Here is a 14,409-nt window from a genome sequence, read left to right on the forward strand (position 1 = left end):
GATCATTACAGCTTTGGGTCTTGCTGCCTCATGCGACGATTTCTTCTTCCATTTGCAACACTGAGAATTCAGATGTGGCAAGTCCTGGGATCCTGAGGCTGCTCTGAATACACCCAGAGACATTTTCAGTGGCTTCTTCAAAGGTTAAATCTGTCAGTATCTAGCACAGTGTCACAGATTAAAAATGAGCAACATTGACACAAATATGGCAGAAGCCTCCATGATTAGGGAGGAGAGTGGTCTTTTAAGGGTTAGGATGGTCCTTTCAGGAGGATAGCCCTTTAAGTACACAGGATAACTAACAAATTTGGCTGTACTATGCCAAAATCAAAAGAAACAGCTTCTTTGTACCCTGGTGTCTTGAAGAGCTTCGATGTGATCGCAGTTTCATGTGTGTGGTGTCGAGCTCCTTCCTTTTCCCCAGTTCTTGGGCAGTTTCATCCATATCTGACTGGGCTGTAGAGCTGTCAGGGATCTGGTAGAAGTGAAAGACCTTACTGGACACTGAAGCAGACACACTGTGAACTTAAACCTTACTTAGCCTCAGCCAGTTCATGGAAGAGTAGACCTTGAAACATAAATCAATGGTAGGCTTTCTTGGTTCAGAGATCTATGTGCTCCTACTGAGGGAGCTCCAGCATATCACGGAGCATTACCTTTCAACTATCCAAAACATTCAGGTACTTACTTTCAGTCTTTATTTCCCTGAAAGCTTCCTGGAATTAAAAAAAAAAAAAAAAAAAAAAGAGTTTGAGCCAGGACTGGCCTGAGAGTGTAAGCAGTATGCCTGCATTTGTCTTCAGCTTAGCTCTAATGAGAAAGTCTTGACAGTGACACTCATTTGTTTGAATCCCAGCTCCCGGTTAGTACTGAATAGTAGAGATCATTCAAACAGACATACTCTAGATACCCAACCAATAATTTTTTTTTTTAATTGAAGTGTGGCAGACAATTAGGGACCTAAGTAACAAATGTGTTCCTTCATAAGGTTTTCTGCTTGGCATGCTGAAGAGGTAGAGTTCTAGATAGCAATCTCTAATTAATTAAGATGGCTCTGGGGTCCTGTGAAGATTGATCAATTAGGAGTAGCAGTGGATTCATCTCTTGATGTCTTTGTATCAGCATTCAGTATTAGCTCAGCTCATAGAAAGAGTGTTTGGGGTGAAATTTAAGGGCAAATAATAAGAAAGGATGACCAGAAGACCTATTGGTTTCTTCTGGCCTCGAGGCTGTTACCAGAATGCTGTCAGAACATATTTTTCAAGGATATCAGTGTAAGTTGTTAACTTCACTTGAAAATACGTGAGAAATAAAAATCAGGTTCCTTCCACAGAAAAAGAAGGTGGTAGTTCAACCTGGCAAAAATAACTAGTCTGCATAGTCGACTCACATCCATGTGTAAGAACTGGGAGCCTCCCAAAACTGCAACCACAAATGTGTGACAAATACAGTCAGCTTCTCTGTCTGTATCCTAGCACAGGCAGATAACCATGTCTACCTCTGTGTCTGCATTTTAAGGATGTGCAGGCACAGCTTTCAGCTACCCTGAAAGTGCTACTTTAAGCTTTAGCATTTGGGAAGGCCATAAAGCAGAAACATGCTCCCAGACTGCGGCTGTTTTCAGAGACAAACAATGGAATGATCAATTCTTCTTCCAGTGCTCCATGTGGAAGGTTAATCTAAGTGACCCTCTGGCCTTACACTCCATAAGTTGGAGGAACTGCTCCGAAGATGATGCAGTTGCTGTGTTTTTACGTCGGTCAGTGAAAGTTTCCTGGCAGAAATATTTTTCCTTGGTTTTAGCACTAAGACCCAATGGCTACATATGAATTTCTCTGGTGGCACAGGTGGAATTGTGTAGCTGCTGCCCTCCATCTCCAGAGTAGGAACCCTGAGTTGCTGCTTGCACTGGGTCAGCACTGGATTAACTGAGTCAGGAGTACGACCTGCAGAAAAACCAACCCTTTTTAATAGACTGTTCTCAGCAAGGTCAGCACGGAGCATCCCTGAGACACTGAAACTTCTCTGTGAGCACAGAGACGCATCCTCAGGCAAGAGTCTTGTCTCCATTCTTCTTTCTGGATGAGTAAAACAAATATTTAACTTTCTGGACTACATACAGAAAGAGAGCAATGCGGTGTAAATGTTTTATCAGCACAGATTTAGGGTTTTCACTGTAGTCACAAGTACAAAGCCATAAATGAAAACTGGAGCTCATCTCAGAGCAGTACCCAGGTTCACTCTTCACACTGCTCTGTAACATGCTCTTCAATGCCACTAACTTTATTGTCTTTTTCTGCGTTTATCCATTAACAACATAAAAAGAAATACAAGTGTTAGCATTCCTTAAATCACAGGATATTCTGAGTTGGGAGGAACTACGTAATAAAGATCCGGCACAAATAAGACCAAGTTTGTTCCTTTCTAGAAAAACATATTTTAGTAAGTCCAGGTTTCATTAACTTTTTTTCAAGCCTGCATGAATGAAAGCCCAGGCGTAAAGGAAAATTTTCATTCTCTATTGTTTTGCTGATACTAATTTTCCCAAATGGAATGCCTGTAAATGAAGCAAATTTGACGAGCTCACAAAGAATAGCTACAGGGATAATTAGCCACCGTGTTTCGCAAATGAATTTTTTCAGACTCAGAAAATACACAGAAATTGGTAGGCTCCTCAGTTGGAGCAGAAGCAAAGACTTCTCCTGAGATGCAAAGAATGGAGCCTATAAATTATAGTATCACATTTTATTTGTGGCAAATTATTTGTTCTTTCACAGACTGCTGGGAGTACTTGCATTCTTCTCTCCTGGTGCAATACAATCAGGTCCAGAACTCATTAAGAAAGTATTATGTTATATATGTATAGATAGGTATGTATGTATGTAATTTATATGGAAATGGTTATTGGTAGTCTGAGGGAAAGATAGAAAGAAAGAATCAGTCTCATTTACAGAATAGAAGATACAGATCAGATATTTGGGTGTTGGAACTAGATGATCTTTCATGTCCCTTCCAACCCAAACCATTCTATGATATTAAGAAAGACTTCTAACCTAATATTACTAATAAGGAATTTTTACAACACTAGAACAAGGTATTGAGAAAGTTATCTGTAGAAGTTTTAAAGGAGGAGGATTGACTGAGGGTCCCTCCTACTTTCCCCATCCCTACTGGCAGCTCCTTTCACCCGTGTGTGTGGAAACTCGGCAGTTTTGACAAGTCCTGCATCAGTCTGCATCTTTAATTCCTTTAGCAGTTTCCAATGCAGCTCTCCCAGTGGATCTACTTCAAGCAAGACCTGTAATGATGTCATTCCATGTCACACTTGTTGGAGAAGGTCTTGGAGCAGCAATGGTTTCAGCCAAGGGTAACTGGTGCAATTACCCTGTGTACCTCCCCACTAACTCTGTTTTGATAAAGGCACACCCAGCTGCAACTTAGGGCTGTTTTTTATCCTTACAATGTGACACACAACATCTCATTCACCTTTCCTGTGGGCTGATATGCCAGAGACATTCCTTAGCAGGTAATACAAAGGAGTATACCTCCTTTAACACTATGCCTCACTTCTGATAAAAATTGCCCTTACTCTAAAATGTGCTAATGAGACCATCCTCCTCCCCTACTCATTTATGCACAATTATAGTAAAGGTATAACTTCCTACTTGGCACTTGCAAAAAAAAAACAACAACAAACTATTATATTAAAAAAGAAAACTGTCAAGCAAATGACAAGGGATTCTCAGAGTAGTTCTGGAACTAGAAGAGAATGGAAAATAAAACCATCAGTTCCAAAGAAGCCTTTTAGGATTCAGTGTTGCTGTACAGATAAAAAGAAAGTTTTTAATTATAAATCATATTTGCCATTGCAAGCAGTCCCACCGAAGGAAAGAGGAAAAATTCATAGACAGCTCAAGCCAAAGCAGAGCCCTCTGTGTACCTGTTTTGCACATTTTGATTCAGATTAATAAAAACAGATTCTTATTCATTTTAAGAAATGGGAACGGTGATAATGCAGGCAGCAAGCCTTCTGGGATTCTCAACAACTTTCCAGGCACATTGAAACTAACACATCTTTCTGTAAAACACTGGGTACTTTGTGAAGATATATTTTATTGGAAAAGTAACATCTAGAGAGCCAGCTGCTACCAAACAAGTATGTATTATTAACAAAGGACTTGGAAAGCCTTCTGCTCACTGGAGTTAAACAAATATACAATTTAATCTAAGCTCTGAATTTAATTAACTGCGAGAAAAAAAATCAAGCTGTTGTTTTTTCACAAGCAATTATGCCTAAATATGATATTGTAGGTGCGTATGAATTTTTCATATAATCATTTGTGCACACAAATAAGGCATTTATGTAAGCAAAGACTAATTGTCTGCACAAATCTTGCCAGCTCAGTGGGCTTTCACTACATGAAAGCAACGCCCATTACAAACTTTAGATCACTTTACAGTTTTTCTGGAAACATGGTCATAAAGTTCTATGTACGGAGCTCTCCTAGTTAAATTAGGCACCGTGCTTGTTGTGTTTATAGCACAGATAATGTGCTATAAAGATCATTGTGGACCATGGTGATGTGCACCATCTCTGTTCAGTCTATTCACCAGAATAACTAAACTCAGAAATAAAAGTATTAGGGCATAATTGACCCTTGCCAGTGTTTGCTCCCATGGCAATTAAACTGAGGCTGCATCAGAGCAGAAGCTTTACGTAAAGAAAGAGTCTCATGGATGTTTCTTGGGGAGACCAAGGTTCTGCCACACCCTCAGAACCTTTTTTTGCAAGAGTTCCTTTCAGCTAGTCTCATCCCTGTGTGCTGTGACCAGACCTGCCAGCAGTGGCTTGGCTCAACGCAGGAACGTGTCACCCTGTGACTGAGCACCCCATGTGACAAGGTGGGCACGGGTCCAGTGATGTGACAGGGACAGGCTGCAAAGCTATCTGAAATACAGTGAAGGGGAAGAATGAATAATTGGAAGAAAACACATTGTCCTGAATCCCACAGGACTGAGGTGAGACTGCTGCTGCTCCAGTAGTGAGGCTGTACTTGTATTTTCAGCTGGCACACACACATATACATGACATGCACACATATGTACATGGCCAGCCACGGGCACCACAAACACCCTCAGAGCACTCATAGCAACAGGGACAGCACCAATGGCCTTATCCTGCTCCCCCTTTTCCTGGACAGTATGGAAGTACTGTATGGTACCTTGATTTGGGTTCACACTGCTCTGCCTTCTGCAGATGGGCCTTTCATGGGCTGATGGTCCCTGGGATGGGCCTGGGAGCACCTTGCAGAGTATTATTTGGGCTCCTTCTCCTTCCATTGTTGCTCTGAGCCTGTGCAGATGAGCTTTATCTCATAACCTAACAAACCAATATTGAGGCCTGATACAGGAGAGCACTTTATTGCACACCTGGCTATGACTAAGCAGTGAGACCATCCCCTTATTTGACTTAGTTCTGTGTGCTAACATGTGAACAGCAGCCAGAATTTATTTCTGGCAAATACAGGAGATATTTTTCTTGTTCAATAACGTATTTTTCTTGTTCAATAGCATACTTTTTCAATCTCGTTTTCTGCTCTTATGGTTTGTAAAGAAGATCACAAACATGATGCAGAAATTGGAGCTATTAATTTTTGTTAGAAGTAGTCTAATTACTAGAATTTAAATAACTTTGTGACAGGTGACTCATAAAATACATAAAGAAGTAAAAACGTATGTCCGTTAATTTAACTCTACTGCTTATTTAGAAAATAATTAAGAGGGAAAATCTGTGAGTAAGGGGAAAAACTACTTGTGAGTAGTCTTTACTCCTGGGAGTGGTCATCTTGAAGCCAATAAAATCGTAAATAAAGATATTCCTATGTGAAAAGATTAGTATCACTGCTGATAATACAACACCCACTCTGTGCGACCCTTAATCCAACACTGAGATTTAAAAATTACTTCTCGGGGGCCACTAAAACTGACAGGTGTCTAAACTGCTACCAGGCAAGTTTTCTGTAGACCTGCTGCTGCACATTGTTTCATGGCACAGTACAGAAACACCTTTGTTTTGGCTGTGCTGCACAGCTGGTCACCTTACTGACATCTGCTCAAGCTCGGGCAAGATTTTCCAAGTCCTCCCTCTTTCAGCAAGCACAGCTCCAGGGCTCTGTCCAGGAGCTGCTTTCAGGGCTTATTCATTTGGTGGAAGGAGGCTGTGATGGGCTCCTTCTCCCCATTTCTATCAAAAGCTTTGTGGTTAAAGAACATCCAGAGGACTGAGGCATCCAGTGGCCATCCCTACCTTGTGCCTCAGTGAAGTTGCTTTTAATCCATTCAGGAAGAGAAGGACAGACCCAAATGTTCATGTCACACATTCCAGGTCAGGGCCACAAAAGCTTTATCCTTTGTATACTGTTCCAAATTTATAAAATAAATTTCTTCTGGTACATCTATTTTAGTTAATTCTTAACCAACTTCTTTTTTTTTCACATTCCATTACACTTCCATACTGGGGATGAAATTAAGCTTTATTCTTGGATTTTGGTCGTAATTAGTTAAAAAGAACAATTACCCTTACCCTTAAGGGTAATTATAATTAACTTTATAAATGGGTTTTCTGTTTTTTGGTGGGTTTGTTTTGTTTTGGGGTTTTTTTTGTGGAAAACTGATTTTGCAGTGAATTTCAGTGATTTACCACCGTAATCTGACTTGTATTGCTAGAGAATTTTCAAACTGTTGTGATTTAAAATATCAAGTTCATCTCATATTCTTCTGATTTGACTAGCTGAACAAATGGAAGGTTGTCCCACCTGTTGCTGCAATAGCACACAAATTCCATCTGAAGGTTTGGGAAGGGGCATTATTGTGCAAAATGTGTGCTGGTCGTTTGCACTGTGCTCTTTGTCAGCATTTGCATAATGCCTGATTTGACATACTTGTAATCTTAGAGTTGTGTGAAGAACCAAAAATGATGTGACTACGGAAAATCTAAAGGATAGGAAAGCCAGGAGAACTCATTACAGTAACAGAGAAGATAGTCTGAGGAGGAAAATTAAGAGGACAAACCCCTTGGAGTGGGAATATGTGACAGTTAACGGGATTAGATATAAGGAAAGTAATTCCTGTGAGAAGGGGCAATTTAGCAATCACATTGAGAAGATGAAGCCAAGTAATGAATGACATGAAAAGAACTCAGAGAAAAATGTGGAATAGAAACCTGAGAGACAGCGATATTTATCAAAGAAAAGGGGTGAAAATTACCAGTGCTGGAGGATGCAGATGATTACAGAGGCAATGAAATTCAACAGGAAGGGAAACTTGGGAAGCAGTGGTGTAAATGATATCTAATAGATCAAGAAGAATAAGAAAAATATTTCGCTGCAGGTGAATGAAGATTTAGGTCAAGGTAGTTCTAATTTAGTGTGAAGAAGTCAAAACGGATCAAAAATGGAGTGGGAAAGAGTGAAAATTATGGAACTAAGAAAGCAAAGGCTGGACTAAGGGGCCTCAAGGGTGGCTATAAAGGAAAGCAAGGCTCAGAGAAGTGTTTTTCAAGGACAGTCCAGGAAATACATGGGACAGAAGAAAATTACTCTAAACAAGGGTTATTAGAAAAGATAAAAAGTGAAATGAGAGTGTGAATTATTGGATGAAAAGGAGAAATGGATTTAAAAGCAGATGGTTATCTCTACTTCTTTTCCTGCACTACCAAAAAAAAAAAAAAAGTGTATCATATAAAATGTTAAGGACTTTTTTACTTTGATTTTAACTTAAGAAAGTAGATTGTAATTGGGAGGGTGGGCAAAACAATAAAACCTGCAATCCAAGGGGAAGATCCCTTTCTGGAGTAGGGGAAAAACAGGTGATAGGTTGGGTATTTCTTATATAGCTGGCGTAGAAAGGGGAAGATGTTATGTGGAGATCCAGAAGAGCAGGAGAAAGGTGGTTGAAGCACCTTCCTTGAAAAAGGGTGAGAAGGAAGCTAAGAACTTGTATACTATACATTTCCCTACAACTCCCCCTCGAACACTGGATAAATAACTTTATCCAGTGAAATTGGATAAATAAAACTGGATATAACTTTATCCAGTAAAATTATATCCAGTAAAAGCAAATAAATTAATTGTAAACCGATTAATAGTTTCTGCCACAGTTCGAAGAATAACAGAAGTTAAAGAAATCCAGTTTTCTCCTGGGAAAGTGAGACAGGCCTTGCAGGCAGGAGTCAAACAATAGGTGTCCTGTATTTTTATTTCAGTAAGCCTTTCAGTGCCACCTTGTAACACCATACTTAAGTATGGGGGTAATATTTAAATAATATATAAGAAATATTATTAGAATAATATTATATAAAATAATATATTATTATAAATTAATATATAATATCATATTTTATATTATGTTGATGTTATATTATAAACACCCCTGTCAATGCAGGGATGTTTAAAATATGCCAGATGAATCAGGCTGTGAAAGTGCTCATTTCTACAACTGATATAAAGTGATGATTTCTGTTTTCTGTTATCTTAAAAGTTAGGTAAGACACATCCCCCTCTAGGCGTGGATGGTTCACTGTGAACGTAGAAGGATGCCCTGAGTCAGCTTGTGAGGGAAAAATTTCTGATTTCGGTTGGACTCGGTGACCTTTTTTCCAACCTGAATGACTCTATTCCGTGATTTCGGGAGCAGTCAGTGTGTTCATTAGTGAGGTCGGTGCTGGAACACGCATCACAACGCGGGACCCGCCGCCATCGCCCCCGTCCCCTCACGGCGGGAATGAGGGGGCGGGGCCTTGCACGGAGGAGGCGGGGCCTGACGGGGGCGGGGCCTGGGCGGCCCTGAGGGGCGGGGCCGAAGGCGCGCGCTCCCCTCCCCCCCCGCCCGCGCTGCTCGCCAATGGGCGGGGCCGGGTATCCCCGCTGCCCGCCTCTGTCGTTCGCGGCGAGTCCATTGCACTCCGCGCGGGGGGAGCGCCGGGTCTGGGTGCTGCTTCCCGACCCGGTTCGGAGAGAGGGGGAGTAGCAGGGATAGAGCCCGTGCATCAGGAGCGGGCTTTGTCCTGTGGCAGCGGTGCTGGCTGATCGGGCGGAGGGGGCCGCTTCGTGCTGGCGGCGCTCCCCTCTCCCTTGCACCCCCCCTGCGTCCCGGCGGGGAATGGTGTGTCCCGCAGCGCGCGCCTTGCTCGCGCGGTTCGGCGGCTCGGCGGGGGGAGGGGGACAGGAGAGACCCGGGCCCCGGCGGCTTCTCCACAGTGAGCGCGGGGGATCAGCGGGGAGCCGGCGGGGGGAACGCCCGGTGCTGCCGTCCGGGACCATGTTGGCGGACGACGAGGAGGAGCTGAAAGTCCCAGAGGAGATGTTCAAAGATGTCAAGTTCTTCGTGGTGGGAGACATCGACCCCAAGGTACCGGGTCACCCCTCGGATCATGCCCGCCTTCTCTTCCAGACCGCCCCAGCCCCCCCCCCCCCGATGGGGGGGCACTGTGGGAGCGTCCGCCTGCCACGCGCGGGCTCGAGGCTCGCGCCGCCTCACGGGGAAAGGGCGGGAGTGGGGGGGGGGGGGCGCGCGCGTGAGGGGCCGTGAGGGAGGGCGGGGGGGGAGCGACCGGTCTTGATCCCGATCCCGGCCCGGATCCCGATCCCGGTCCCGGCCGTGCCCGCGGGAAGCGCCGCCGCCGCCGCCATGGGAGCCGCGGCCCCGCCGCGCAGGCCCCACCGCCGCCGCCCGAGCGGAGGAGGAGCGGGCGGAGGGACTTCCTGTGCCGGGCCGGGCGGGCAGCGGGGGCAGCGCCCGCCGCTCCTCCGGGGGCACGGCCCCTCCCTGCGCCCGCGGTCGGGACGGGCACAGGGACACGGGGATAGGCCGTGGGGAGGGCTCTGCGCGGGGGGCCGGACCGGCTCTTCCCTCCCACACGGACCTTCCCGCCTCGGCGCGGCCCCTGGTGCCGCCCCAGGACCGCCCGGGGTGGTGCTGGGGGGGTTCGGGCGCGTCTCTGAGCTCCTGCCCGGCTCCCCGGGGGACGAGGAGCAGAAGGGGCTGCCCAGTGTCCGTCCAGCCCTCCGCCCCTGCCCTGGGTGGTGCAGGTGGCCTTGCAGTGAATAACACCCGGTCCTACTGTGCGAAGGTGGTTCAAACAAAGTTTCTGTGGCGTGTCCAATTAGACAGGTGCTTGAAGCGAACCATATCGCGCTTTAGGACAGCAGCTCCGTGCAAGCAGGTTACTGCATGCACTTCACACTGAAGTTGGAGTCTTTGCTCCTCTGGTATTTGCTGCAGTAAAGTCTTAGTTCAGCGTTGGGTTCCTTTAGCCTCGTGCGCTGGCACTCAGTGAGCCTTGGAGGCCTGTAAGTGACCTGGAGACACTGGCACTGACAGGTTGACATGGCTTTTATTCCTATTATGATAAAAGAAATACAGCTCTTGTGGGGAGCCTGTGTCCTGGTTTGAGCCCAGCTACCAACTAAGCACTACGCAGTTGCTTGCTCACCCCCTGCCCCTACCCAGTGGAATGGGGAGGAGAATCAAAAGTAAAACTTGTAGGTTGAGATAAGGACAGTTTAATAATTGAAAACAAGGTAAGATATAATGGTAATAGTAAATAATAATGATAATAAAAAGGGAAAGGAAAAAACCCAAGTGATTCACAATACAATTGCTCACCACTCGCTGACTGATGCCAGACTCCCCTTCTTGAACCCAGATCGGCCTCTTCCAGATAACTTCTTCAGCTTATGTACTGGGAATGATGTTCTGTGGTGTGAAATTTCCCTTTGGCCAGTTCAGGTCACCTGTCCCAGCCACACTCCCTCACAGATTCTTTTTTGTACCTCTTCACTGGCAGAGCATGTGACACACAAAAAAGTCCTTGACTTGGGATGAACTCAACCTGGCAAAACCCAAAACATCAGTGTGTTACCAACATGATTCCTATTCTGAATCCAAAACACAGCGCTGTACCAACTACTGAGAGGAAATTAGCTCTGTCCCAGCAGAGACCAGGACACCCCTGTGGTACCCTGGGGACACCTGAACAAGAGGAGCATTTACTGGGTGTGTTTTGAGCCAAGATAGAAATTCTGAATAAAACAGTTCTTAGAGTGAAATTTACCCCATTACTGATGTAAAGTTACAAATATATTTAGTGCTTTTTACTTCTTCATATAAAAGCAGGTGCCAGATTGATTTTGAATAGAAGTTTACTCCTTCATCTTTTGGGGAGGAGTACACTTTGATCAGCTTAAATTTCCAGCTGGGTTCACGGAAAACCAGTTACCTTAATAAATATTGAAACAGTTTAGTGCAAGTGAGCACGGTAATCAAAACAAATCCAAGAGTAAGAAAAAAAATAATTTATTCAGGTGAATAACTGCATGCCCACTGCCTATTAAGGCATATGCAACATAAATTGTAAGGGAAACAAAAGTCTGGAATTGTGCCTAGATGTGCTTTGGCAAATGAGGGAGAAGTAGGGCTGCTGGCTCTCAACTTTAAATCCATTCCACTGGGATGTGCACTTTGCTGCTCACACCTTACCAGGGGTGATGAGTAGATGTCAGCTGCTATTCTGTTTTTTTTTAATAAGTGCTTTTCCTGCTTTCCTAAAAGATAAACTCAAAGCGTCATGTTTTGGGAACACCAGTTAAAATCAGTATTTGATTCAGAAAGAGATAGAAGCAATGCAGTGCGGCACAAGGACTTTGAACAGGATATTTGGGTTCTGGTTATCTCTTGTTCTATTTATTTTTTATGCCCATTGTCTTACTTTTTAGTTTTGAACAATTCCTCTTGTTTCATCCAACACAGATTTTAGTGGGAGAGGATAAGATAAAATTTATATGCCCCCCAGTAAAATGAAATTTCATTTAGTGGGTATAAACTAAGACCTAAGGTACAGGATTTTACAATGTTCATATTAGGGCTTTTCAGCATTTCGTTTTCTGGTTACAAGTATGTGGTTGATACAAGTATAGGTGAAGTTCTTTAATTGTACCAGCATAACTTTCCAGTCCAGGAACTACTTAATCTGAAGAAGTCACTTGTTCTGAGAGCAGAGTTGAAGTTGACATGAGCTGAATTAGAAAAATTCCTTTTTATGAAATAATCATATGATTATTTCTGTCATGTTTGTAGTGTTTCAATTTTGTACCTGAAACTGGTGTAACTTTTGTTATAAGCAGACTCTTTGAACGAGCTCTTTAGTGCAACATGGTTTTGATACAAAAATGTTCATGCTTTCAGGACATTAGTTGCAGCTTCTTTCTGACACTGTCAGATTTGGGGGCTCAGTTTTCATGATGTTTACTCCTGGTTTTAACTTTCCCTTAAATAAACAGTTGAATGGGATTGCAACTCAGGGAGAGCTGTGTGAGACAAAGAGCTCATGTGCTGGGGCTGTTCTTAAATAGGGCTTTATTTTTATTTATTAGAATGATAGTGTCCCGTGTTACCTTGTGGATAACTGGATTTCATGCAGGAAAGTGTGTCCTGATTTAGGAGATAAATGTGTAAAATGGAAACATTGTCTCCTGTTCCAGGCTGTGGTGGCAAGAACAGCAAGCTCATGGTCAATTTTCTTGGTTATTTTAGAGTATTTATTTTGTAATGTGGTAATATCACATATCCATCCACTTCAGAACAAGTTGATTTTTTTTCTTTAGTGGAATTTTAAAGTCAGATACTTCAGTCAGGAAATGCTGAAATTGTCTCCTTCTGGAGTGGTGATTTTTCCATCTTTGTTTTTCTGCTTAGCACAGATGCTTTATAAAACATCCTGATGCCACATTTTGAGAGAGTCTCTTTTTCAGTGCTTTTCTGTCCTGGTGAGTTTATAGGGTAGGGAGTAATTGCTCAAGGACCAATTAATTAATATTTTGTTTGATGAATGGAGTACCTTGCTCTCTGCTGTTCACTGTTGTGAGGAGAGCATCCTTTATGAAGGGAATGTCCCCAGCACGTTTTCAGGGATAGGCATTGCCCCTGGCAGCTTTTGGAGGATAAGCATGGTACCAGTTTTGTCCTGCTAAATCATTATTTCTGAATAGTAAGAGGAAAATGAAACAATAACCTTAATTTTCATTTTCAGCTTTTGAACTCTAGACTGTAACATTTTAAAACGTTTTTATCTTCCTCCCCGCTACTCCCCACTACCTTCTCTGTTACTTTTGTTGAAATGAAAGTCTGGTTTTTGGGGGGCAGGATGGGATTCATCACACAGATCTCTACAACAGAGCTGAGAGAGTGCTGAACTCTTAAACCAGCATCTGCTGTATGGGCCTTGCAAAACTAGGAGTGAGATGTGCTTTGTTAGTTGTGAGGTGTTCTGCATTTTCTGAGGACAGAGCAGTGGAGTGAGACACATCCATTCCAGCTCTTTGTGGTAGTAACTTAGGGGGCATTGGTTCTACTTGTTTGGTTTTCTAGTGTTTTGGGGGGTTTTTTGTATTTCTCTTAATCACTTAGTCCTTAAAATTCAACCTCTTATTTTAAAGAATATTCAAACACTTCCAGAGCAACCATATGCAAAACCAAACATTGTGAAGAAGAGTTTTCGGACCTTGCCTGAGAGAAAATTCTTTTCAGATGTGTTTTGAGGAATATATGTTTTGGAAAAGTGTTGACATTTTCCAGATTTCTGCCAAAGCCTGAATTATTCTGGAAAGTAAATCTTCAAATTGAATGATGCAAATATGCAGAGGTGTAAACCTTTGGCAATCAGGTTTTAAATGGGATGCATTCGGAACTTCCGAAAGAGTGCTGGCCACCTACAGGAGGACAACCGAGAGAGAAGGCCATGTTCATTCCTCCAGTGTTAGTGTCTTCTTGCAGTGATGTTTGTTCACTTCTCCCTGTTCTCTTTTGGGTTTAGGTTATTCAGCTTCTGAAAGCTGGGAAAGCGAAGGAAGTTTCTTACAATGCACTGGCTTCACATATTATTTCAGAAGATGGAGACAATCCGGAGGTTGGAGAATCTCGTGAAGTTTTTGATCTCCCTGTGGTAAAGGTGAACGACTTATCCATGATACTGTCAAAGTACTTCATTGTTATAACAAAATATTCATGTTTGGATGATGACCAAATGAAACATACATTCAAAAATCTTCTATTCTTGTTGCACAAACTTTTATCCTGACTGATAGACTTCTGCTACAATTCTCTTCTCTCCCTTCTGTTGTTCCTCTGTATCTGTCAGTGGTTTGGGTATTTTTTGGTTTTCTGCTTTGTTTTTTTTTTTCCCCCAGATTCTTCCTTCAGTCATCTGTGGGATGGTGTCCTATTGGCTGTACTTTAGAAATGTTTCTGATGGGGAGGTTCTTACAAGCTTCTGGCAATGGAAAACCTCATTTTAGAATAAGCAGTAAATTTTGAGGGTTTTTTTCAAACACATATAATTGACATGGTGAAAAA

The 14,409-nt window shown here is 43.1% G+C and overlaps 1 protein-coding gene across 1 annotated transcript in view; it reads left to right on the forward strand.

The window, feature by feature from the left end:
- Window positions 1-9,215: 9,215 nt before the first annotated feature.
- PAXIP1 (PAX interacting protein 1) overlaps window positions 9,216-14,409 on the forward strand; it is a 34,917-nt gene continuing 29,723 nt past the window's right edge. Inside the window, exons 1-2 of the mRNA XM_032706604.1 lie at window positions 9,216-9,408; window positions 13,871-14,005. Coding sequence (XP_032562495.1) covers window positions 9,319-9,408; window positions 13,871-14,005 — 225 coding nt within the window. The 5' untranslated portion in view covers window positions 9,216-9,318. The remainder of the gene's footprint in view (window positions 9,409-13,870; window positions 14,006-14,409) is intronic.

This window comes from Chiroxiphia lanceolata, chromosome 1 (genome assembly GCF_009829145.1).
Source record: "Chiroxiphia lanceolata isolate bChiLan1 chromosome 1, bChiLan1.pri, whole genome shotgun sequence".
NCBI classification, from domain to species: Eukaryota; Metazoa; Chordata; class Aves; order Passeriformes; family Pipridae; genus Chiroxiphia; species Chiroxiphia lanceolata.